The 27,329-nt window shown below is 41.0% G+C and overlaps 1 protein-coding gene across 2 annotated transcripts in view; it reads right to left on the reverse strand.

Annotated features, from left to right (window-relative positions):
* The window catches only part of FNDC3B (fibronectin type III domain containing 3B), a 339,247-nt gene that overhangs the window by 83,534 nt on the left and 228,384 nt on the right, over positions 1-27,329 (reverse strand). For both annotated transcript variants that reach the window (XM_046002797.1, XM_046002798.1), the window contains exons 7-9: positions 11,828-11,886; positions 4,590-4,741; positions 2,334-2,393 (exon numbers count right to left, since the gene is read on the reverse strand). In XM_046002797.1, the coding sequence (XP_045858753.1) occupies positions 2,334-2,393; positions 4,590-4,741; positions 11,828-11,886 (271 nt within the window). The remainder of the gene's footprint in view (positions 1-2,333; positions 2,394-4,589; positions 4,742-11,827; positions 11,887-27,329) is intronic.

Here is a 27,329-nt window from a genome sequence, read left to right on the forward strand (position 1 = left end):
CTTCTTATTCTCATTTTACAAATAAGAAAACAAGGCCATTTAAGTTTAAATGGCTTGCCTAAGCACACACCCTTACTAAGTGACCGGAGCCATTAACCCCAAAGTTCAAGCTCTGTGCCCTACTGTCACCTTGCCTCACCAAAGCAATTCCATGCAGAGGAAGCTATATCCAAGCAGGAGTTGCAAGCATTTCGATTTTTCTCTAGCTTGAAAAAGGAAAAACTGTATAAGGCGAGACAGTGAATGATCTACAGGGAAATGGGGAGCAGGCAGGGAACAAGGAAAATCTGGACTGTAGACACTTTTATTAGGTGAGAATTTTTTTAAATACTAAAAGCGATTACGACCAAAAAGAGGGAGAATTTTCTACCTCCCTGGCAAGCAGAGAAAGACACCACATAATAGCTGATGGTGTCTTAGGCTACGGTGTGGTGTTACACAGGTGTGATGCAAAGCACAAGAGAGGGGTCCCCGATGCGTCAGGAGAGGTCTGGATCCAAAGCCTCCAAAGAATAACTACCCCATGTTCTTCTTCCTCTTGGGGTGTCCATTGATTATTCCTTTTATCTGCCCAGGAGTTCAAGATGCTTATAAGACACGGCAGTAAAAAGAACCAATGAGCCAATGTTGTCAGAATTTACTCTTTGTAAGACGAGTTAAAAAGAAATGAAGGGAAACAACAGACAGAAAGGCAAATCAAGGGCAGCCTCCTGAAGATATTTAAGTTTCTTTAAAAAGACATTGTTAGCTCATGAATGAGCAGGAAATTAATAAAGTAAACCTTTATAAAGCAATAACAATCCACTGTGAAAAGATGGGAGAGAAAAGGAAACATATGTTAACAATGACTAATGCAGAACATTTACATGGTTCCCTATATGGTGGCAGGTTTTCTGGTTCATTGTTAAATCAACCATTTGAAAGAATCAAGTATTTCTATCATCATCTCGGCTTCACACATTACACCCATCTTTTTGTTTGTATGGACTGTGAAAAGTTCAAAATGCTTGGGCTGAAGCTAAGTGATTCAAAATCCAAATGTTTTGATTTAAACAGGAAGAGAGCGTTGCAACAGAGTTCTGAGCAATGTAACAACCAGGCAGATAAGCCCCTTGAGAAGGAATATAGAACACCTTGCTCTTTCATGTATGGCTTTAAACTTAGTTTTAAACACTTATGCGGCTAATAAGGCATATAATCTGGCATATATAATATAGTAAGGCACATCATCGCTACTTCCCTACCTTTGTTAGAGAGAATATTGTGGCCTCAAGTCTATGTGATTAAGCACAGTTAAAATAGTCAGTTCACGGCAGAAACAGACTTGAACTTAAGCCGCCTGGCAACTAACATGTGCTCTCCCTACTAGGTGATGCTCCCTCCGCTCCATCACGAAGGAACCTCTGGAAAGTAAAATAAACAATGTGTGCTTGGTGTTCTAACTGTATTACACACTTTGATGCACATATACATAGATGAAGAATGAAGACAATCTGCTGTTATGTGTTCTTTTAGATAAAATCACAATTCCTGGTCAGCTTACAAATTACATAAAATTTTAAGTTAAAATTGAAATTTAAAAAATGTTACGGACCACCTTCAGAGACCTGTTTGCAAATGGATATGTGAATGTATCTTTAAAGATTAGGTGAGCTCTGTAAAATTGCATGTAATACTCTCCTCTTCACAAGTCTATGGTTGGGTGGGCTTCTTCCTAAGATTAGTTAGCTCTGCCTATCATAGTAGTCCCAGCAGAGATTCCAGAAAAACCAGAGTAGAGATACCAGACTACGTATCAGATTATATAGATTCATGGTTCTGCCAAGCTGGGTTAATGCCTATTAGAGATACTCTGATATTTGCACTGCTTGTCTCATTTCAAAACCTACCGTCTCTTAAGGCCCAAAGGTGTTCTTGCAACAAAGCAAGACTTACTCATTTGTGCTGAATTTATGTATTTATATATATTTATATGTAAAGGGGCTTGACAAACACCAATGGCAAAATATTCATTTCTTTTACAGAAAGGAAATAGTGTAAGGGAAACCATACAGTCCAGTAGATCTTAGAAGACTCTATAAAAGTTACTTTAAAAATCATTTTAAAAATTCCATTCAGCGTATCATCTAGTTCTCTATTACCAGAAGCCTTCTGTTTACTCCCCAATTACCATGCTCTCAAGTACACAGCACTAACATATGGCCAATGAGCTAAAGTAGCACAACCTTCAGTTAGGCAAGTGCCCTTACACAAAAACTTCCTAAAAGGAGCACATGATCTATTTTAGCAATCTGAATTCTCCAACATAGGTCAGGTCTCATATCCCAACTCACCTCACATGATAATCAGTTGCTGGTCTGAGATCTTTCAGGTTACATTCTAATTCTTCTCCACTGCAAAGAAAAATCATCTATTAGTCAATGATATCAGTTTCAACAGTTAAGACAGATTTTAGATTTGGGTCTCACAGTCATGCAGAGCAATGATTCCAGAACTCATGTCTGATACCACCATAAGCCAGAAATAATCTTGCCTATTTGGTATTATTACCCTTCTGGACTAGCAAATTAGACTCCTTTTAATGATGTCATCCTAGACCGGGAAAATGGCAAGGTTAACTTACTAGGTGAAGTTCCAAAAGGTCTTATCAGTACTTCAAAGTAAATATGTAAAAACAAATAAGCAAGGAAATTAAATAGAGAGATAAATGAAAGTGTAAAATAACTATACCAGCTGTCCACTGAAGGTAGCTCTCAGACTGACCTTGGCAGGAACCCCAAATGCTTCAACTTCTCAACTCTCTTGAAGAAATCTCCATGTGCTTCCCTCACATATCAATACTAATTGCTCTCTGACACACATACAAATCAATAGTTTCTTACATAAAATGAAACCACTTACATGATCAGAAGTTGCAAATGCAACACAGCTTAATCACAAGGCAACAGCCAACATAAAATAAGGAATGTTCCATTAAAAAAGTTTTTAAAAGGTGAGGGGCGAGGGCCTGACTATATTCTTCAGAAAAGGTCAAGGTCGCAACAGACAAATCCTGCACCAGTGTTCCAAGTTAAAGGTGAAAGACATATGGCCACGAACCGTAATATCCGACCCTGGATAGGATTCTTTACTTCGGGGGAAGAAAAACGCTATAGGACAGTATTTAATGAATAGATAAACCTGGAATGTGGACAATGGACTAGACTGAAGAAGTTTATCAATGTACATTCATGAAACTGGTCATCGCATTGTGGCTATGTAAGAAAATATCCCTATTCCTGGGAAACATACTGAAGTATTTAGCAGTAAAAGGACATGTAATAGGCAACTAATGGAAAAAATACAGGTCGGGAGGAGAGCAAAAATGGGAGAGAAAGAATAACTCCAAAAGTAAGCCAAAGAAGATAAAAAGATACTATAGGTGAAATCTGGGTAAATTCCTTTGTCTCTTTATTTCTGCAACATTTTGTAAGTTGGAAGTTATTTCAAACAATAATACTTTTTTACCGTGCCTACAGTTCTCAAGTTTGACCTGCACTGTATCCTTAGTGTTTTTGAGTTTGCTGAATGAGTTTGACATTAAGAAAGCTTATGTAACAATTCATATTTCCAGTATTTCTTAGAAAAAAAGAAATCCAAAGAAATTGGCAACTCTAAAGCTGTATTCCCTTACGGTAACAACCTGACTTGAGTGGAGGCTGGTGCTTTCAGAGGAAGGCAGGAGAGCTCTTGCACACCTCACCCCCAACCTTCCTCACTTATGTCATTGACCTAGCCCCTCTGGGCGCTGGAGGCTAGCTCCTGCCATCCGTGGTCATCCTGCCTGGACAGAACCTCACTGTTTCTTGGAGCAGCTGGGAAAAATGGTGCTCCATATATTTCTTTACAAATTCCGACTTCTCAAAACAGAACCAAATGGCTGTGAGCTGGAGTAAGGAGTTAGGATTTTATTCTAAGTATAATGGGGAATCACCGCAGTGTCCTCACCTGGGAGTGAGTTGGTGTGACCTGGTTTCTGTGGTGTGGGATGATTCCTTACTCTGAGCTACACTTATTTAGGAAAGCCTTGGACTGAAATGCTTTCAAGCAATCTTTACTACAGGCTAGAAAACTCCTGTGGAGGGTAAGAAATAGAACAAAATGGAAGGAAACCATAATACAGAATTTCAAAAAACCAGACTAGAAAGTCATCTGGGTCTAAAAAAAGGTAATCAATCATGAGAGTGCATGACTGATCTGTATATAAAAATTCAAAGTCATGCTCACTTTTACCCTGATAGGCATTAATGGAAATTTTCCATTAGTCCTATATTGACAAGCTAACATAACCAAGTAATAGCTCATCAACACCAAATAACTACAAAAGTCATTTCTGATCGGCAATTACTCTGGACAAAAATAACTCTTGCCACAGAATAATCACTAACTCTTAAAATGAACTAGTTTAATGTTAACTCTTAAGTAACTCTTAAAATGAACTTTTAAAGAAAAGTTTGCAAAGCCTCTAAATTCTTCCTGTTTCTGATTTTCCCTAATGACTCCGATTTCACCATTCAGCAGTGCAGAAAACATGTGGAGACATGGGCTACCTGTATATTATCTTGTACTTTCCATCCCGTCCTTTGTCAGATAAGGCGACCTCATAGCTGTAGGGGAAAGAAAGACCGCTATGGGGTCCACATGAAAGTCCAGCAGGGGGTGCCCAGGACAGCACAACCGCTCTCGCCTGAATATTAGAAACCTGAGGAAAAACAAACACAGAAGAAATTATTCAGACACTACATCTTGCAGTAACATTTTTGTGACGATGAGCAGTGGCCTGAGACAGGCTTGGGAGTTAACGTAAGGTAAACAATTTTAATGACAAGGCAAAAACCATCACACGGAGTATTTGCTTGTCTAGATCCTGATGTCCACAATAGCTCCTAGAACGTCTCTGCTTCTAACGCAATTCACATTTGATCCTCCAGAAAGTAAAATCATCCATCTTGTGTGAGAATTTTTTTTAAAGGTAAAAAGCTGAATGTGAGACTTTCATGATATTCGTGATGAACATCGCGTTACCTGGAAGGAGCCATGTCCGCAGGTACTTTCTGGTGGCCTCCCAGCTGCCAAAGCCAGTAACTTTCGAACCAGGCTCCTTGGGAGGCCTCAGTTCCCAGGAGAACTTAGTAATGGGGGGAGTAGGACCCAGCCCTGGGCTGAAATGGGTGCCTAGGTGATGGTTCACCTCCTCCCAGCTAGTGTGGTGTGTGTGTACAGCTTCTGTGTAAGACTCCATGTGAACGGAGGACTCTGGCACCTTCAAACATGCCAGCTTTCTTCCCTTACTTAGGACCCCACTGAGGCACGTTCCACCCCACGTGCCCACCGTTCTCAGCAGGATGGGGCTCCAGCCACCCCGAGCTGTAAGCTGTTCAGTAACAGACCCTGTTGTGGGCTTCCTGCCCTTCCATCCCAGGTGCTCACTCTAACTAGTGCTTCCTGGGGCGCTCCAATCTTTTTTTTTTTTTTAAGAGTCTGTCGTTCGTCCCATTTTTTGCAGAGATCCTCCATACCATTTCTGCTCTGTACAGACACAGCTCCGTGATATATTTAACCAGTTCTTTAGTCTAACTCCTACGCATCATTCACGACATCAGCCGGGCCTCCTTATTCCCAAGTAACTTTCCCTGAAGTAGTTCACCTATCACCACCCCCCTGTTCGACAGCAACTTGCTAATATTTTTATTATCACAAATCACGTTTATGGCATGTCTCCCTTTCCCACTGGACTGTGGGTCTCCCTAAGGACAGGACCCAAGTCCTAGTCAACTGTGAGTAGTCGTGGCTTAGTAAATGTTTGCTGACTGAAAAACAAAAACCCAAGGGGCTATGATAGTCTGATTTTTTTAATACAGGCGACGCAGTGGATGGAAGACCAGCATTACACACCTCTTCAAAAATCGGAGACACTGTTACAGAATCAAACTCCATCCTTGTTGCTATGGCTCCAGATAAGCATCTCCTCTTGCCATCTACCCCTTCTGCCCTGTACCACCCTTTCAAGGATGTCATTCCCTCTCCCCCTATAACTTAGCTTTTGACTTTCCTACTTTCTGACCTAGGACCGCTGCCTCAAAAAGCAGCAACTGAGTGAAGAGAAGACTGACATGTGGGAATGTTCTCCCATCAGATACACAGCGCAGAGAGACCCACAGCAGCCTGAGACCAAGTCAGGAAAGGTTTCTGTCTACCCCTGCCTGGGACCCCGCTCAGGATCAACCACTGTTTTCTCTGTGCCCCGGCCACGTTTTGCTGGTACCTGTGCCCAGCAGTCATTTCCTCACATCGCCCTTCCTTGGTCACTCGTGCGTTGGTTCTCCTGACTAGATAGATTTTAAGGCAGTATTTCTACAATGTACACACCAGTGTGTCTGCTGAATTCTTGGACACACCATTAATGGGTAATCTTGAGGTACTGGGTGCTCTATTTGATTTTTAACTTGGGAGATATTTTGCTATGAAGAGTTTAGTTTACAATTACAAAAGAAGGCTCATTATGTACTGAAAATCGCTGCTGTGCACAATTCTAAAGAACAGAGTGGAGTAACACCGTTTCCATGAATGGTGGTGTGAAGTAACATCAAGTTTCAAAGTAGCTTGGCGAATGCTAGCACATTAGATACTGAACAAGTATCCATAAACTCACAACCCTTTAAATTATTTTCCATCAGCTATTAAGAACTTATACTTAGCTCAATTATTAATGGAAGAGTGACGTACAGCCCTTGAAGCACTGACTAAAACACGCTCCCCCTTTCTCCAGATTCCCTGAGCAAGACTGAAGCAGGCAAAGGGTCCTCTGAACGCAGATCTCCGTGCAGATGCACTCATCCGATGGGCCAGGCTTTCAGAAGTGCTGAGAACGTTCCAGCATTTTCAAAGAACAGCAACTGTGACTTCTGGGAATTCTTTCCTAGAGCTAAGCGGCCTGCCACCTAGCTGACTAGCACTGTCGCAGAAGCAGGAGAACATTCCCTCCTGTGCTCCTGCTGCCTCCCTCATCAGACTCCCAAGCCTCCGGCTTCCCTTCTTTAGGCGCTGGAATCCAGACAGAAAGAGAGCTTTGTCTCTGGCACAACTTGGAACTCACTTCCATTTCAAGGAGGATGCCAGGAGATGACATGGTGCCTTTCAAGAGAATGTCACGTAAAGGGGAATCCTCTGCACCAGATGCCTACTCCAGGTGTCCAGGGAGGTGGTGACCCTAACGAGAGAGTCAGGCTCTAAGAACTCTAGCTGGCTCAGGCCTTCTTCAGGGCGAAAGCTAAACTGACTATCACAAGGATCGTCATGGCTGACATCCAAAAAAAGAAGTGTAGAAGCCATAAAACTAACTTCCTGATGTTTAACTACTCTACTGCAAACTGAAGTCAATCTCCTTCACGATGATGATAAAAGTGGTGATTTCTAGTTACAGGATCAGTGGACAAGACCCAAGCTGACACTTGCTTTGGCACCAGAGATGTAAACGGGTCTGTTGGTGGAGGTTACCAGTGCAAGCCTGCTGAGGAATTAAACTGCTTTGAAGGATCTAGAAGGATTCATAAAACCATCATTTATTTCTAAGTAATTACACAATGATTACAAATCATTGTTCTCTGTGTGTTAATTAAATGTAGACTCCAACTCGAGGCAGTTGCTAGGTAAAAGCATACATATGTGCATACACGCTGGGAAGTAAGACGCCTGATCTGGCAGGTGTTTGATACATGGTCTTTAGCTCTCTTTCTCCTTGTCCCCCTTTCTCTCCTGTTCATTCAGTATTTTAAAACTTTTCTGTAAAATTTTACTATCTTAATTCTTAAATTATATCATATGCAAATGATGCTCATTATTTGGATCAAAAATACCATTTATTTTCATAAAGTTACTAAATTATTCGTCCCATGTTAAAAAAATATTTCTATGTAAGTCAGTAGCTTCTAAATTTGGTCAGGACTTCGGAGTTAACTATGTGGGAGGCCTGCAGATCCAATTAGGGAGTATGTTAAGGAAATATTACCATGGAAATATTGGCTTCACTTCAAAAGTATCATCATGAAAAATAATAACACAATGGAAAATTTAAAAGGCAAAGGTCAAAGATCATTATTAAAAAAAAAAGATACTCAAATATAGGGTTTCACAATCTGTTTCTATCATTCCTTAAGTGCTAAGAACCTCGAGTCTTTTCAGATATACTGCTGATTATTTTTTTGAGGAATGGCTTCTTGGAGGGACAGTTGTTTCTCTTAGGTCAGTTTACTCACTTCTGAAACTGACAAATCAATTGTTTCCACAAGCTAAACATGAGTGGACGGGAACAATGCAGCTTACATTTATTTGCACCCTGAAAATAAACAGCCCAGCAGTATGCGGGGGACAACACCCAGCACTGTTATCAGAGCAAATTAAACCGCTCTGGGTTTGGAGGTGACAGGTACTGATCGGGGTTTCTTCCTAAATCACTTAGAGTAACAGCAACCTTGTTTCTGAGATCCACAGATGCCTTGCAGATCCCAAGGCACCGAATTCTTACAAGTCTCAGGACAAATACCTTGTCAATTTGTACCCTGTTTTCACTCAATGGCTAAGTTGTTTGGACCTCTATAGTACCCAGGTTTCTGGAGAGCCAATGACTCGCTTAATTCAGGGGGCCTGAGGCTCTAGAAAGATGGTTGGAATCAACAAATCCTAAATACCGTTAATACACCTAAAACAAATCATTTACAGAATCTCAAAGAAAAATATGTGCCTCTTACTGGGGGGCGTTACGGGACGTGGCTGAAACGAAAAACAAATTTAAAAAGAGCCCAACTGCTGCTGCTCTGGGTCTTTCCCTGGAAAGCGGCTGGGCACTCCTTTCCCATTTCAAAGTGGAGCAGGGAATTTCACTTTCACATAATGACATGCTCTACATGATACAGAGGTGCTCCATCCCAAGTCCTGTACACACCATATATGATTTACTTCTCAGATAGCCCCGGTGCTATTTATTGTCCTACCTTTCTAAGGTGAGGAAACCGAGGCTTGGGGGCGGGGGGCTCATGTCACTTATCCAAGATCACAGAGACATTCATGGCCCAGAGTGCCAGACTGCAAAAGCAGAGGCCCCTCCTCCCCACGCTGCTGCCCCGAGCTCTGGCACTGAGCTGTCCCACATTCCACCACTGCTGGCTGAGCCGTGTCTGACGGCGGCCAGCCTTCAAGCATTTGTCTCCCTGGCTGGAGGCTAGCGGCAGCCCCCGCAGTCGGCCCCACATTTAGTCAGCAAATATTTGTTAAGGGTTCACAATGTGCCAAGGACCGGGCTAGGTATTAGAGGCACAAAGATAAATAAGAGACACAATCATGAATAAGAACTCCAGATAGAGACAGGGGAGGTAAGGCTAGGAGGGAGAGGAAGGGAGGGAGAAAAAAATGTGTAAAACAACTAACTGAGCTGGGAAGGACGAGGGGGCGAACACCAAGCAGACAAGGTCTATGTGGGGACCAGGGGGAAAAGAACGACCCCCAAAGTACGCCCACATCCTAATCCCTGGAGCCTATGAATATATTGCCCTGCGAGGTAAAAGGGATTCTGCAGATGTGATTAACTGAAGGACCGTGTGAGACAGAGACCATCCTGGGGTGTCTGAGTGGGGTTGATATAATAGCAAGGGTCCTTATAAGTGAATGGAGGAGGAAGGAAAATCAGAGAAGGAGATAGGAGGATGGATGGGGCCACAAGCCGAGGAATCCAGGTGAACTCCAGAAGCAGCTGGAAAAGGTGAGGAAACAGACTCTCCCCAGAGCCTCCAGAAAAAAAATGCAGGCCGGCCAAACCTTGACTTTAGCTGAATGAGACCCACTTTGGACTTTCTGGCCACTCAGATGACAATCCTATCAATGTTACAGCTCGTGCCCTATCCATTTACCTAAAAACTGCTCTATGATCCTTTAAGAGTAAGTGCTTAATAAATGCTGAATCAAGGGAAGGACTAAAGCATTTCCACAGTGCTCATATCTGGCCAGAGCCGCATGATCCGAACAAACACAGACTCTGTAGCTTGTGCAGTCAGGAAACAACTAGGAGTAACTCAAGACAGACACAGTATGTGTTCACGTGAGCAAGGCAGGACTGTGGAGTTCTGTGACTGTGCTGAGTCAGTCAACTAACCGGCGGCTCTGCCTTTGCGCTCCGATTCTGACGCTCGCCTCCCTCATGGAGTTTTCTTCATTCTGCTGTACCACAAGTATAAGCTTCTCCCATGATTCTGTCCCCCAGACCTTCCAACCTCTTTCCATGCTCCACACCCATCCCCCCAAGCTGTGACCCAGTGCTCTGCTTGAACCCTAACTCCATGCAATGGGTTATCCTCATCGAGGTCTCATTCCCCTCTCTCCACAGACCTGACCCACCAGGCACCTACAACTGACCGCTGGCTTCACCTCCCCGGGTGTCTTGCTAGTGAAACAAACTCTACCTGTCTAAAAGTGGCACTGAAAATACACAAAGGACACAGACAGGAGCCCATTCTAGAGGACTCACAAATGACCAGGGAAGACGCGGCAGTAAGTAAATGGCGTACGATGTACTATGTACATACAGGCAGAGCACAGAGAAGCTGGGGGAGTAACAGTGGTTCTAAGTACTGTGTGGAGAATCCCAGTTGACGGGCAGGGACAGGAATCCAGGGAGACTCTCAGAGGAAGCCACTCTTCATGGTAGGCATCAAAGCCTGAGAGCCCAGCTGTCTGTGACACAAGTATCCGATAGGCTGTAACACCTTACTGAGGTCTCTCCGTGGCTCTCCGTTCTCTCCTTGCCATGCCGGGGACCACCACCTGAATTCTGCCTCCTAGAGTCTCTACTGACACCACAGTAACGGATTCCTGACGCTTGCCTTCCTGGGTTCAATCTCTTCTCAATCCAGTGCCTCTGTCAATGGTTTCATCAGCTTGAATAGCCCCGACTACTAACTTCTCTGCTCAGAAACTTGCAATGGCCACCTGCTTCTTACCAGAGTCAAGACAGACTCCACAACCCAACATCGACGCCCCACTCCTCGGTAAGTTCCCTACTGGCCCCGTCCTCCAACACACCTCATGCTTTTATAGGGTTAGTCAAAGTCAACTGTGTACCCTGAGGCATGTGTGAATTCTTCTGTTAAAAAGCCTCAGTATCTGAAACACACCAAGGATCAAGGTTTTCCATTTGGGCCGGAAAGCATCCAAAACACTGGCTCTCTCACCTCAGATGAAAGGCTGAGTCAACAGTTTGCATTTTTTGCTTGAATTTCAAAGCATTTGGCAAAATCAAACTTAAAACCTCACAATATCATCATTCCTACCAATTTTTCTTCTTGCCATTACATTCAATATTTTGGACTTAGTTTTTCCCAACTAACATTTAAATACCTTTTTGAAAGTTACCTGGAAAAATACTTGGAATCACTGAGGTTTTCAAAAATGATTATTACTACATTTACACAGGCTAAAGGAAATCATCAAAAGAAAACTGTTCTGTGGACCTGTGGTGGGGAGGGTGTGAGGGGGACGATATGTATCCTTGGAAGCAGGAAAGAATACCTAATTGCATCCAGAATACCTAAACAGAGAAGACATTTTGGTGGTTTATGACTGAATAGAAAGACTGCTGTTCTGTATTTTCATGCTCCATTAATAACAACACTGTTTCATGGTTTATAAATAATCAGCAATAGGAAGGGGCCCTTTTGTTTACCTACTATGTGGTGAAAGAAAAGCACACTTGAAATGCTTAAGAATGTGTCATTTATGCTGAGAAATTCAGAAGACATACCTGTGGTTTCTCTATTCCTGAAAGAATGTCTTGCACCCTCTTTACTTCCAACTCGTACTCTGCATGAAAAAAGAAAAAAGAAGAATGGTTAATACCAGTAGAAGGCAATGAGGCTGTCCAGTTCCTTCTCCAAGGCCTTTAACTAGAGCTACCATGGAGTCCGTAGCCTGTGACCATGAGCTTTTGGTACCACACACAGGATAATGAAACATCGGGAATGGCAATGATGCCCGGGTGGGGATTTCACTGAGACTGTGCCAACCTGCCACTGTACCGGTTTACATTTTCACAAAGTTGATGAGATTAACAGTGAGTTCCATCTAATAATGCCACTGGCAACAGAAAATAAAAGGTCCTAAGAAGGGAGATACTGGATCAGCTAGAAGCTGAGACCGTATGAAGAGATGGGGTTGAGGAGACAGTGGCCAATTCATCCAGGGCTGTGAGTTCAGATTTTTTAGTTCAATTTTCATTCTAAGTTCAATGGGCAGCCACTGAAATGTTTAAGGAGAGGGAGTGACATGGTCTTTTTTTTCTTCCCCAAGTCTGAGAAGACCTGTTTGGTTTTGCATGAATAGTGGACATACAGAAGGCATGCATGGAACTTCTTGGAGAGATCAGTCAGCACATTGCTGTGCTGGTCTGGGTGGAGCACAGAGGTCACCTGGGCTGGGGGTGGTAGAAAAGACAGGGAGAACAGAACTGGTTTTAGAGGTATAGGTGTTGGAGGACTGGGTATGATAAGCAAGGGTGAAGGAATGAAAAGAATCAAGGGTATGTCCCAGTTTTGGACCTGATCAACTGAATGGATGGTGAGGTCTTTAAATAAGATGGGGGCAGTGGGGAGGTTTTGCAGTGGGACAAGAACTGTTTTAGAAAGAGAAGGGGAAACGTGCTTGAAGCAGAGAGGATGGGGAGGGAAGAATGTGTATTAAGAAGTCGGGAGGTTGGTTCCTCTACAACACGTAGTCTTAAACTTAAGACTTAAGTTTAAGACTTAAGTTTAAGACTACGTGTTGTAGAGGAACCAACCTCCCGACTTCCACAACCTACTTGATGTAATCTAATTTTGAACTGACAGATCCATTTAACTGTTAAACCTAGTTTATGAGGTAAACGCTAGAGTTACATGATTGCTAAGCCTATGTCCTCACCCTCAAACAGTTCAAGTCTAGTGGGGGAAAATGAAAGCAAGAGGCAATTCCAAGTGATAGGTGCTTTGATACAAATAACCCAAGACAGAGCATTCTAGTAGGCTACCTGAGAACCAACACCTCACTGCCCCTGTGGACAAGCAGGCATTTGGAGGTGAGGAGGGAAGTGGAACTGCGGGGTGAGAGGTTAGGAGGCGCAGCTCTTCCCCAGGGCTACTCAGACTCATTGTTCAAGTCTAATCTCAAAGTCACTTTACAGGAATCCTGCCTCAACCCAACCCCCTGCCCAGCCTCCAGTCATTCTCATATGCCATTTACTTCCTTTCTCTTGATTACCAAAATCTAAAAATCCTCTTGTCTGTATGTTCCCTTATTACTTGTCTTTCCTGCTAAAATACACACTTCAGGAAGGCAGCAATGCAACAGACTTGAAATAATCCCCCACTCCCCAGAATCAGATAGTGAGTATTTTTGTTGTGTAATAAGGGAACCAAGTCTGAGTAAAGAATAGTAAGACTTGAAGCTGGTACCACCCTAAACTTTAAAAGGATCAGTTCCTTTCTTTCCTGTTGCATTCTACTTCGGAGGATGTGTTTACCTCTACTTTGGTGAGAAAAAGAAACTGACTGGCGGCAATACAGGCGTTTAAATTACAACCTAGTAACTTCACCTTCGGAAGACCAAATGACCAGGTCGTTTATAATCACGTAGTCCCAGTCCCAGTCCCAGTCCCATTAAGATGTAGATAACAGTTTGTAAGTCAAACACGGACATACCCTCACACTTTCTGGAAAGCCCCTTATAGTTAAGGAAACTATAAGTAACGTGTATCTGAGAAGTTAACTGTCAGTAAAACTAAATAAAATAAAATAAAAATAAAATAAGCACAGTTGCAATAAATGAACTGGTTCCCTTGTTAAAGACGAAACTTTCTGAATCTCTGGTTACTCCAGAGTTTGCAGGACCCTATGGTTTCAAACGCTCACATCACTAGCTACACTGCTTCCTTCTGCAGTCACCGGCACAATGACAAGAAGCCCGAAGCCAGACCCTGTCCTTGAGGTAATAAAGGTTTAGATTAGAACGGAGATAATCACCTACTCAACAAAGACCAGGGGGAGAACTGAAGAGCTCAGCAAAAGAAGAATCCTCAGGACTGTGTACTAGATAACCGGCATGAAAGAAAGGAGTGAAAAGGGATGCTTTGTCCCACAAAAATGGAAGCCCCCTCCCCCTCGCCAGCTTTCAAACACACATGACAGGAGAAAATGGTCAGGCTTTTGACAGAAAAAGGAAAAATGGAAAAGGAGGTTGGATGGGTGGGGTGGGGGGGTGGTCTGTTTAAGACAGAAAAAGAATGGATTTCAGGTAAGCACCAGAAATACAAGTGAAAGGTCCGGAATGGGATAAAAGCAACTTCCAAAGGGAGGTCAGGACTGTCCCAGTCTGTCCATGATTATGGCGAGGAAAGCTGACCTTTCCTGAGTACCCAAGTCCGTGCTGGTTGGTCAAGGCACCATCCCCTGGCTCATTTCTACAACACTGTGAGCAAAATGGACAGTCTCCGCTCTGCCTCACAGCAGTGGGCAGGGCCCAAGTCTATTCTGTGCATCACGGTTTTCCCCCCTGAGGCTGAACACTACACATGCAGGTGTGTTTGTTGACTGAGAAATGAGGGGGAGGAATGAGGGAGGCAACAGATGCCGGGCCAGCAGACACCATCTCCCTAGGGCCACAGACCATGTGTGGCCCAAAAGCAAGCAGAACCTTTGACCGCACGGCGACAAATGAGTAAGGCTCTGGGGGTGGTGGAGGCGAGCACGTGGAGAGAGAAGAGTCGAGGGCTGAGGGGGTGGGTGTTCGCACCGGGGTGCATGGAAGCAAGAAGGTGGCGGCAGAACACCCCGCCCCCAGGTCCCATCAGAGAGCCTGGGTTGGTGGGCTTGTTTCTTTCCTTTTCTTTTTTCCCATCTGTAAGAAAGCTGTCAAATAAATAGAGCAAAGGCCTTTGGATCTGAGGGAAGGTATGTGAGAAAAGGAAGAAAAAGCAGGCCATGAATGGAGCCAAATAAACAAAGGATTCTGAGAAGATCAAAACTAAAAAGGGCAGGGCCAGGGAAGGAAAGGTAGTGAAGGGACAATCACTGGCCTATTATATCAGGAGAAACGCAGTTTCAAAGCAAGACCGGATTCTTTCTTTCCTTCTTTCAAGATTCTAAATGCTGAATACAGAGAAAGAAGAGAAAAATGCATTCACACCACATTTACTGAACGCTTTTCCATTTGTGCTGCCCCAGACTAGGAGAAAAGAGTAAATAAATGCCAGGCATACAATGTGCACACATAAGAGTGAAAATAAAACCCGTTCAACAGAGCTAAAGTGACAGTTACTTACTACATGTAAAGTAAACTCTCGCGTGAAAGCTAGCAGTCCGGTATGGGATGCCAAAATTCACAACTCTCCCACCTGAATAACCCAGTTCTCTCAGACCCTGGCCTCGCAAAGCTAAACTGAACTGTGCCTCGGAGCAGTCTACAAATTATCACCCTTTCCATTCAACAGCGTTGGAGCTCAGCTATCCCAGAGATTCCAGAGTTTGGATGAAGCTTTTGCTTGCCCGCCCTGCTTTCTTTACATCTGTGCGTCTCCCTTCGCCTCGTGCTCACGCACACACATGCCATATCGTGCATGAGGACAGATAAATAGTAGTGAACGCTCTCACAAAAATTCCAAACGAAACCAGAAAGAACAGTTCTGGTGACCTGCCTTCAGGAAATCTTTTATATCAAGTTAAAGAGAAACTAGGTCTCCTTTGTTTCTGTCTTTACTTCCTTCAAGAATCTGGCGCGTGACAACTTAAGAGCAGAATGTCCCAGAAGGGGTGGGGTGGGGTGGTGGGAGCCACGTTCTGGCACAAGGTTGCAGGACGAGGTTCTTTTCATCATCAGGCCTGCCTTCTTGCCTCTGGTTTGCAGCAAGTCAACTAATCCAGAGGCAGATCTTAGAGGTCAACTTTGTATTTCTTTCTCCTTGCAGTGAGCTAAGCCAGGAGCTAAGCCAACAGATCAAAATCATTTTCTACCTGCTTTGATTTTCGTTGCCACCATGGCTGACGTGGATGGACAGGACAACCCACTTTTCACATCACTACCTTCCTAATATTTGAAAGCCTTTTCCTTGCAGTGAAGAAGAATTCTTCACTGATAGGCAGTCTAGAAAATCAGTAGATATTAGTATTAAGTAAAGAAGAATTACTGGGAACTCACAGACAGTGCTCCAAACAGAGAATGGGCGTTTTGTTTCACAGATACAGACACTTTTGGGGACAGGTAATTTCTTTAAAAGGAGTCAAGAGGGAAGCCCCTCGTTTAAACATATCCCAATGAGCTGAGAACCACTCAATTTGCAAATGCCAAAAAAAGGGGAAGGGGGCTTCTGCACAGTAACTTACATGTTTCTTCTCCCAAAAAAACAAATCTTCTCCCAAGAAAATAAAGCATTTTTTAGCAAAGGGAAAGTTAAAATAAAAATAAACAAGCAAGCAAATATGTTTTTAAAAGAAAAACAAAACAACAACAACAACAACCCACACACATAGACAGAATATGTGTCATGTGAAATTTAAACTTTCCACAAATAATGGTTTTCATGTTTGCTCCAAAAAGAACCGTAAGTTCAGACTGTTTGAATAACTGTAAGGCCTAAACTAATTAAAATATCCCCCTTTATAAACACAATCTACTTCTTTGGTTTGCTTCACATTTTTTCCATCTTAGAAAAGAAATGCAGCTAGACACTTAGCTGCGAGCTATAGAATGTATTTATGGTTGTAACAACCCCTTCATTCCAACAGAATGACATCAGCATTATTTCTCTGTAAACCTTCTGTCTAGTTCTCATCGGCACGCCTCATTTACAGATATGCTCGACATAACATGATATGCTTTCTCAGATCTGCCAAGAGCTGACTTCGCTACTATCTTTAATACATATTATATATTAAACTAGGGGTGTGGAAAATATGCAACTTCTGGTCATGCCCATTTTTGGGATAAGAGGCTTAAAAACCACTAAATACTCAATGTAAGTGCTAAATGAATGGAAATAAATACTTTGGAATGAAAAAGAAAAATATGACTCAATAGTAAGGAAGAGTTAAATATGCAATCACTGCCTACCAATGCTAATGAGAATGAATGGGGATGAGGTAAGATGGTTTAAGAATGCTTGCTGAATTGCTTTTCTAATCAAAAAGAAAAAGAAAAAAAATCCTCTATCTTCATTTAAAAAATATTACCTATGCTGAGAAAAAAGAATCAATACACGCATACAAAAGCAGTATTAATTACTTAAGGACCTCCATTTAGTGATTATAATCCAGAGTTAATGGCATTAAAATCAAATATTAAAAATGTACAAAATCACAAGGAATAAATTTACATAATCTAGGACAATGCAGTTAATTCCCAAGGACAAATATTCCAGAAATACCTTTAGGTACCAATCATCCTGATGCTTAAAAATGCAAAAGCAAACATCTCTCTAGCCATTTAGCTGGTTAAGTGGTTGGTTACTCTATTGGAAATTCTGGAAGATAGCTAAGGGAATACCAGACTCTCAACACTAAAGAGAAAGCAGCAAGCAGGTGAACATATGTCGTGGGAAGTTGCCTTCCAGTCGAGGAAAATATTTTCAAGGGAACTTGGGCTCCCAACAGATTCTGGAGCCCTAAGAGGAAGAGCAGAGGAGAGATGAATTCCTTCTGCTGGTGGAGTGCCCGGCTGGAAGGGAGGGATGGCCAAAGAATGTAAATGGGATAAGGGGGGAGGGGAGGCAGATCTCCACTGAGCCTTTGTCGATATTTCTGGAACTGAGTAGAAAGAGTGATTTTCTTTCCTGGCCCAAGATTTGAGCAAAACCCTACCGGGAATATTCACATTAATCTACTCATAGGCAAAAGTGGGTCTCTGGACAAAAGTTATCTAACACTGTAAGTAGTAAGAAGGACAACCCAGAAGTGCGAGGTCTGGGACTTGAAAGAAAAGAGAAACACCAGATACAATTCCTTTGTTGACTTCCAGATCAACTCAAAGCTTCTCTCTTAACCACCTTCTTGGAATGCTAACTAAACTGGGTTGGTTCTACCTGAAATACTAGGAGAGCCTCTGTCCATTTCTGTCAAATTTCTGAAGAAAAATTCTTATGTTTACTTCACAAAAATCACATTTGTACATGGAACTAGACAAACACAGCTAGTATTTTTTAAGAACATCAAATTAAACAGCAACGAAAACCCCACAAAAATGGATGAAGTATTACATAGATATGCTTGCCTGTCAAGCTTGACTAGACATCAGTCCTGTCCTTTCCCTCCCTCTGTGTGTTTGAGACATTTCACTGGCTAGCTGAGTCCTAACCCATGCCAGATATAGCTCTTTTATTTTGGGGGAAGGCTCAACTCCATGATTATCCAGCAAGAGCTGGTACCCTCCCTGGGTGTGTAACAGGAAGGCAATCGCTTAAACACAGGATAGAACGACTTACAAACGTAATTAAAGTTTATACACTACTTTCTGCGTTGGCATCTGTAAACGTTTCCACAAAATGTTTTTTCATTAAGACTTGGCATGCCACATTGAAAACTTCTCAAGTGGCTTTATTCAGAACTTTTGCCAAGACTGTGTCAACTAACAGACAGAATTCAGAGAGAACAATGTTGTAACACATTCAATTCAAAAAAGAAATTTAATATTTATAACACCTATATGAAAACTTTTTACACCTACATTTTCTTAATTGATGTCCCATATGACTAACCTACACATCTGAGGGTGAGGATGGATTTTCAGTCAATGGCCAAAGAACCCAGTGAAGCTCATCAGCTGACATGGGGATCAAATTCAGAGCTAACTCTGTGTGCTAGAACTCCAAACAATTCCCCAGAGTTTTAGCATATGGAAAAGTCCTTACTATCCATGGTAAAACTGACCTCACCCAGGAAATCAGCAAAGGATATACACAAGTGGGCACATAGTCAGATGCATATTAGCCGCAAGGCAGGTAATATGAATGAGTAAAAGAAGGTGGCTGTATTACACAAAAGGGAAGGGTAAAGACTGTGGAAAACTGAAAAAGCCCTCACCCTATTTAACAGAGGGAGCTGCTGTGTATCACAATCAATTATTGACAGGCAGGATCATTGGTCTAAGGTTGACCGATACTGCCATTTTACCAGAGAATCTAGAAATGGAAAAATTTTCAGCAAATTGCCTGATTTGTACAAATATACATTGCCAAACACCTTTTAATCTACTGAAAAGTGAAGGAGTTATTACTATGAATACCCATATACCTTTCACCTAGACTGATCAACTGCTAACATTTTGCTATACTCAATGCTCACATTTTGTCTCTACACACACACACACACACACACACACACACGTATGTTGTTTTTGAGAACCACTTGGAAGGAATTTGTTGATCTTATGACAAGATCTTGAGTTTACCCCAAAAGCTTCAGCATGTCTTTCCTAAAAACAAGGACCTTCTCATACACAACCATACATCACAACCAAAAGATTTAACACCAACAGAATAAAATCTGATATACATCCCATATTCATATTACCATCTTTGATGAACAGAATAAAATCTGATATACATCCCATATTCATATTACCATCTTTGATGTTTTCCCCCTAATCCAGGATCCAATAGAGGAACACATGTTGGAATCATCTACCCAGTTTTGTTTGTCTCCTTTAACCCAGAACAGAAGTCCCCCATATTTTTTTGTCTTCCTAAAGTTGATGTTTTTGAAGAGTCTAGACCAGGTTTCTTCGAGCATGTAGCACTACCTGAAATGTGTAACTATTTCCTCATAATTAGATTCAAATTAAAACCTTTTGGCAAGAATTCTCTAGATATAATTCATCCAATACACAAGGAAGCACACAGTATCAACTGGAACCTTTTCGTGAAGCTCTGCACTGTGATGACCTGGTTACACTGTTGGGTGACCTGTTCCTCCACAGTGAAAGCACACTCTCCTCCTTTCATTTGAGGGTTAAACAATGATGATCTTTGCTGGAAGATATTATATTAATAGTTGCAAGATGGCAATAAAACTTTCTATCATTCTTCCTATGTGTATTAGTTCTTCCTTCACTTTAAGTGCATATGAATTCATGGATTCTTTTTATTAAAAACATTGTAATACTCCAATGCAAACTTTCTTTTTGATGCTATAACTGTACCAAATGTAGCCAGTGGGAGGCCTTTCAAACTGTTTTCTATGTCCCTTTGTCCACCTCCTTAAGACTTCTGTTTTGAACACCTATTAAATATTCTGGCTAGGGGTACCTGAGCGGCTCAGTCAGTTAAGCAACTGCCTTGGGCTCAGGTCATGATCCCAGAGTTCTAGGATCGAGTCCGGCCTGTGGCTCCCTGCTCAGTGGGAAGCCTGCTTCTCCCTCTCCCACTCCCCCTGTTTGCGTTCCTGCTCTCGCTGTCTTTCTCACTGTCAAAGAAATGAATAAAATCTTAAAAAAAAAAAAAAGTCTGGCTAAAGGTCACTTGGCCAATAGCACAAAAATGTGCAGACTGCTGGTGAGAGAGTTTAATAGCATAAAGTAGAATTTATCAAAATTCATCCAAATTTTTCAGATTTGTCAAAAGTCACTATTAGCCAAGGATTTTCTAATTTAAAAGCAACTAGAAATAAAAACAACATATAAATACATTTCTGGTTTCTAAGTCTTTTAGCAATTAAAGTTAAAACAAAGCAACCCAACAACCCAAAAGCCATTCATCTTAAATGGCATTTTAAGACAACACAAACTTGAAACAATCATCAGGTGAAAGAAGAAATCAAACGGAAAAAAATAAACTATCTCAAAACCAATGAAAATGAAACACAACCAGACAAAAGCTATGGGATGCAACAAAAGCAGTTATGAGAGAAAAGTTTACAGCAATAACCACATATATTAAGAAGTCAGAACGACCTTAAATAAACAACTTTCAAGTCAGGAAACTAGAAAAAGAACAAACTAAGCCCCAAGTCAGCAGAAGGAAATATTAAGGATCAGAGTAGAAATAAATGAAACAAAAATCAGAAAAGAGAAAAGAATCAATGGATCCAAGAGCTGGCTCTCCAAAAATGATAAAACGGAAAACCTTCAGCTAGACTAAGAAAAGACGACTCAAAACTAGAAATTGAAGATAAATTACAAATGATACCACAGAAACACATGGAATCATAAGCAATTACTATGAATCATTACCAACAATTTATGTAACCAAGAAGGAATGGATACATTTATAGAAATAAGCAACCGACCAAGACTGAATTGGGAAGAAACAGAAAATCTGAACAGACCAATCACAAGAGATTAAATCAGTATCAAGAAACTCCCAACTTAGAAAACTCCAGGACCAGATGACTTCACTGGAGAATTCTATCCAACATTTAAAGAAAACACCAATCCTCCTCAAACTTTCCCAAAATACTGAAGAGGAGAGAACACTTCCAAACTTAATTCTGCAAAGTCAGCATTACTTTAATACCAAAACCACATAAAGATACTACAAGAAAACTGCAAGCCAGTATCTCCAATGAATATAAATGCAAAAATTCTCAACACGATATTAGCAAACCAAATTCAAGAACGCATTAAAAGGGTTTAACCTTGAGATGAAAGGATGGTTGAATATACACGAATCAACAAACATAATACATCGTATCAATAAAATTAAAGATAAAAATTACACCATCATCTCAATAGCTGCAGTTAAAAGCATTTGACATAATACAACATCCTTTGTGATAAAAATTCTTAACAGATTGGGTATAGAAGGAACATATCTCAACCTAACAAAAGCCATATATACATAACAAACATTATACACAGTGGAGACAAATTAAAAGGTTTCTACTCAGTCACAAACAAAGCAAGGATTCCAATTCTCATGACTCCCATTCAATATAGTGCTGGATGTTCAAGCTAGAGCAATTAGGCAAGACAAAGAAATACAAGGCATGCAAACTGAAATGGGAGAAGTAAAACTGTCATTATAAAATCCTGTACAATCAGTCATAAATTTCTAGAATTAACCAACAATTTCAGCAAAATGGGAGGATACAAAATCAAAATACAGAAATCAACTGCATTTCTTTACACTAATGAGGAAGTATCTGTAAAAGAAATAAAACACTGTAATCACAATAGCATCAAAACCAAAATACTTTGGAATAAATCTGACCAAAGAAGTAAAAGATGTGTACAATGCAGTGTATAAATTTTGCTGAAAGAAATCAAAGGCACAAACAAAAGATATCCCATGTTCATGTGTCAGAAGAATTAATATTGTTAAAATGGCCATACTATCCGAAGATATCTACAGATCAACATAATCCCCCCAAAAATACAAAAGGCATTCTCCACAGAAAGAAACAATCCTAAAATTTGTGTGGAACCACAAAAGATCTCCAGTAGGTAAAGCAATCCGGAGAAAAAAGAACAAAGCTGGAGGTATTACACTTTCAAATTTCAAACTACACCACAAAGACACAATAATAAAATCAGAGTGGTACCGCCACAAAAAAAGGTACAATGACCAACAGAAGAGATTAGAGAACCCAGAATTAAGCTCTGGCATATATGGCCAACTAATATGTAACAAGGGAGAAAAGACTACCCAATAGAGAAAGGACAATCTTTTCAACAAATGATGCTAAGAAAATTGGAGAAACACATGTAGAACAATGAAATTGACCCCTATCTCTCACCACTCAAAAATTAACTCAAAATGGGAGTAGAATCTGGAAAGAAAAAAAAAAAAAGAATAAGCAAAAAGGAGAATCAGATCTATAAATACAGAGAACAAACTAATAGTTGCCAGAGGGGTGAGGGTGGGGGGGTCAGGCAAAATGGATGAGAGGCAGTGGGAAGTATGGGAAATTCCAGTTATGGAGTAAGTCATGGGACTAAAAGGCACAGTATAGGGAACACTGAGTCAATGATATTCTAACAGTGATGTATAAGGACAGATAGCAGCTACATTTGTGGTGAACTTGTCCAATCACTATGTTGTACACCTGAAACTAAGATAACACTGTATCAACTGTACTAAAAAAAAAAAAAAAAAAAGAACGAACAAACAAACAACAGATTCTGTAGCTTCTAGCTGACCTTAGGTGCAGTGGATACCATAATCCAAAAATGTTTAGGTGCTCCTCCTTAGAATGTGTGAATATGTTAGGTTACATGGTAAAGGAGAATTAAAGTGGAGGAAGAAATTAAGATTCCCAATGACCAGATCTTAAAATAGGGATATTATCCTGGATTATCCTGATGGGCCCAACGCAATCATAAACATCTTTAAAAAACTATAAAATGATAAATTTGTATTGTTAAAAAAAAACAAAATAGATGGAAGGTCAAAATGATACCATAAAACTCTGAGAAGACAATGCATAGGTAAGAAACTCACTGATACTGGTCTTGTAAATAATTTTGAGGACATGACATCAAAAGCATAAAAGAAAAAAAATCAATAAATGAACTGCATCAACTCAAAAGCTTTTGCACACCGAAAGAGACTACAAAATATACAACTTATGGAAAGCGAGAAATTTTTGCAAATGATATAACAAATAAAGCGTTAATATCCACAATATAAAAACAAACAATATAACAACAAAAATCTGACTAAAAAATAGGAAGAGCAACACACACATTTCTCCAATGAGGACATCAAATGGCCAACAGGCACATGAAAATATGCTCAGCATCACTATACCTCAGATAAATTAAAACCAAACCACAATGAACTATTACCACACACCTGTTAGAAGAGCCATCTTCAAGAAGACAGAAAACAAGTGCTGGCAAGGATGTGGTGAAAGGGAACCCTTGTACATTGCTGATGGGAATGTAACTTGGGCCAACTACTATGGAAAACAATATGGAGATTCCTCAGAAAGTTAAAAAGATCTACCATATGATCCAGCAATTCCACTTCTGGGTTTATACCCAAAGGAAATGAATACAGGATTTTGAAGAGATACATGCATTCTCATGTATATCACAGCATTATTCACAACAGCCAAGATATGAAAACAACCCAAACACCCGTCAACAGATGAGCAGATGAAAAAGATGAGTATGTACTCAATGGAATATTACTCAGTCACGAGAAAGACAGACATCTTCCTATTTAGGACAACACGGATGATCCCTGAGCACACTATGCTAAGCGAGGTAAGTCAGACAAAGAACAGCACTATGTATCACTTACGTAGATTCTAGAAGTTAAACCTGGAAAAATATGGAGTAAAATGGTGGTATGAGGGACCTGGGGGAAGGGGGGAGCAGAAGGGGAAGAGAGTGGTTGAGGAGATAAAAGTGATGGTATTTAAGGATAGAAACTTACAATGAACAGAAAATAAGCCATAGTGATCTAATGCCCAGTATAATGAATATAGATGATAATATGTGCTATAATCTTGTAATGTGATAAATACCACTATATTGGCAATTACATTACAAAAGATAAATGTATCAAAGTAAAACACTATACACCTTAAACACTATGTAACACACCAAATTCATATATAAAAAAGAAATAACGCAGATTAAACATAAACCCTGTCAAGCCATTATCCAATTTAGAGGGTTACAAATTCCATGGAAAATGACTATATAGTCCCTGACCTAAATAAACTGAAGAAAGCAAAAAAAAAAAACAAAACCAAAAAAAAACCCACCCTACAGCTAACTTGAACTCTAGAAAGTCAAATTAGTCATGGTAAACTTTAAGTAGAAAAACACTGAACACATTTGGCTTTTCTTCGACTGTACAATTCCTGCTCTCAATTTAATCTGGCCGTGTTTCACTTCTTGTTCTTCCTAACCAACACTTCCCTTATAAAACAGATAATCAAAAGAGACAGCACCATCTGTCCCAGTTCAGAAAAGAAAATGGACTGTACTCTAAACGCATGGCGCTGAGCTGAAGAAAACTAAGGTGGAAAGTTAGATTGGGCAGACAAGGTCTACACGGAGGATGCTACCAGAGATTTTCCTTCGAGACTGTGACCACTCTTCAACGACCAGAAACTCTCTACTCCTAAGGTTTCAGGATTTTACTCTCTAAAACATCTATGACAGAGCAGAACTCTCACAAGTCCAAGCTCGGCATGAAAGAAGTTGTGTGTTGCTTTTGAGCAAACGATACTCTATACCAAAATCATACGCACTGATCTTGCTGTCTCATTCTAAATCTTTCATAAAATTAAATCATTTGGAATTTAAAGTATTCAGTTTCTGTACAAAATAAAACTCTTAAGCTATGTAGCTGGTGACTCTGTTTTCAAATGGACCACCCTAGTTATCCAAAACAGGGTAGTCACAGGCCTTAATATGTAGACGTTTTACATGTACATTAAAATTCAGTCAAAAGGTCTGAGAACTGTAATAATGACATTTAAGCCCCAAACTAGCTCTACAAGTGGCACACCTTACCAGCCACATTTTAATGTCTACAGATGATAAATCGTCCTCACGTGATCTCCATCTCCTAACAGCACGGGTGTATAACCCCTGGATCACGGTGAGCTCATCAGGTCCGAGAAAAACCCCTCCGGAAAAGTAGCCATTTCATTTGGGTCACAGAGCAAACTGGACAAGAGGTAAACATCCACAAGAAGAAAATATAAAAGACCACACAGAAGAAAAAAATAGAAGAGATGGCCAAAGCGGGGATGGAGGGCGTGGGGGGGGGGGGGTGGCGAAGAGGGAGGCACCAAAAAGGGAATGAATGACAAATTTAAAGAGTCACAACATGGCTCAGCAAATACATTAAACTGACAATTTCTTTGCTAGGTAACTGATTTTATAGTAATTCCTAGAGATTATAATGATAAAGTTTCTATTGTAAGACACCAAAATATAAAAGGCTTTTAAGTTACCCACAGATGGGTATGCACACGAGTCTACCCTCGTCTCCTGGTCTAGCTGACTCCTCTCCTCCCTCATGTCTCCACTCAGAGATCACTTCTTCCAGGCAACGTCACCCTTCTCACCCACTGGCACTGGTGTTCTTTGCAGGATCTTCCCTAGTATGCCGTCTTCCTCTCCATAGTTAAGTATACGTCCCACTGCGTGTTCCTGTTCACAGTAAACCCCTTCCACCGCTACATAAGCTACATAAATGGGAAGGGTGAGTTTCCTGAGTACAGCAAATCGGGTCATTGGTCCCCCAGTGCTGCCTAGCTCAGTGCCTGACACGGCAACATTTACTGCGCATATGACTGAATAAACGGTCAGAGAAACACTACCTACAAACACGCATACTATGCTTTTAATCTCTGCTTAATCTTTTAAGCACCATGGCAGACATCATGATGGGGAGTTATAAGGGGAAGGCACCGTGATAGCTCATGACATTATACCAAATAATGTATTATGACCACACTGTGTCAAACACCCACAGATCCTTATATTTGCACAGGAAACCAATATGCACATACTAAATAAGTTCGGTGAGAATCCTAAATTTGTTGTGGATTAGAAACATTTCTATAACTAAAGCTAAGTCGGCCTGACAAAAAAACTCAGTCATTAAGCTTGCCATGGTGATAAAAATGTAACAGTACATTACTAATCAAGCAACGGAAAATTCTTGCATCTCAGTCTGAATATTATCCTGGAGAAGAACTGAGTATTTTACCTACTAGGGGTAGCTTTTTAATGTGTTATGTACTAATCTGATTGCAGAAAATTAAATCAGAATGCACCACGTTGTTTTTAGTGGCTAAAATGCTTTGGTTTTGTTTAATCAAGTTAGCTGTTTTCCAGCTTTCCTGTTCCACAATAGGTTTTTTTTGCGTGCACAAATCCTGCATCTCTAAAGAACCATTTGAGATGACTCTATTATGCCTATTTAGCAATTAATTACTCAGCCAAAGAGGCAAGTTTGACCTGCAGAAGTATTTGCACGTCTCCCTCTTTGCAATCTTAATGCATGCTTCCAATTGCCCTGACTACTCTTTCTCCTTTTCTCCTTGGAGTATGTGACCATCTGGCTGCCTTTCTTCCCATAATTAACAGTCCTCCGACTGCAATCCCAGTAAACGAAAAGCTCAGCAATTTCCATTAAGGGATCTCATTCTTTACATTGCTCTCAATCCCAGGCCCGCAAAGTCCTTGGCTTTGCTGCAGGCTCCGTCTTTACCAGCTTACCACCTGTAGCAAGCCATCTAGCAGTTAGATACTCAGAGTAAAACAGTGCCATTTGCTCAAACTTTCACTTCCAACAAGAGTCTATTTACCCTTAGGCA

Source organism: Meles meles, chromosome 4 (genome assembly GCF_922984935.1).
Source record: "Meles meles chromosome 4, mMelMel3.1 paternal haplotype, whole genome shotgun sequence".
NCBI classification, from domain to species: domain Eukaryota; kingdom Metazoa; phylum Chordata; class Mammalia; order Carnivora; family Mustelidae; genus Meles; species Meles meles.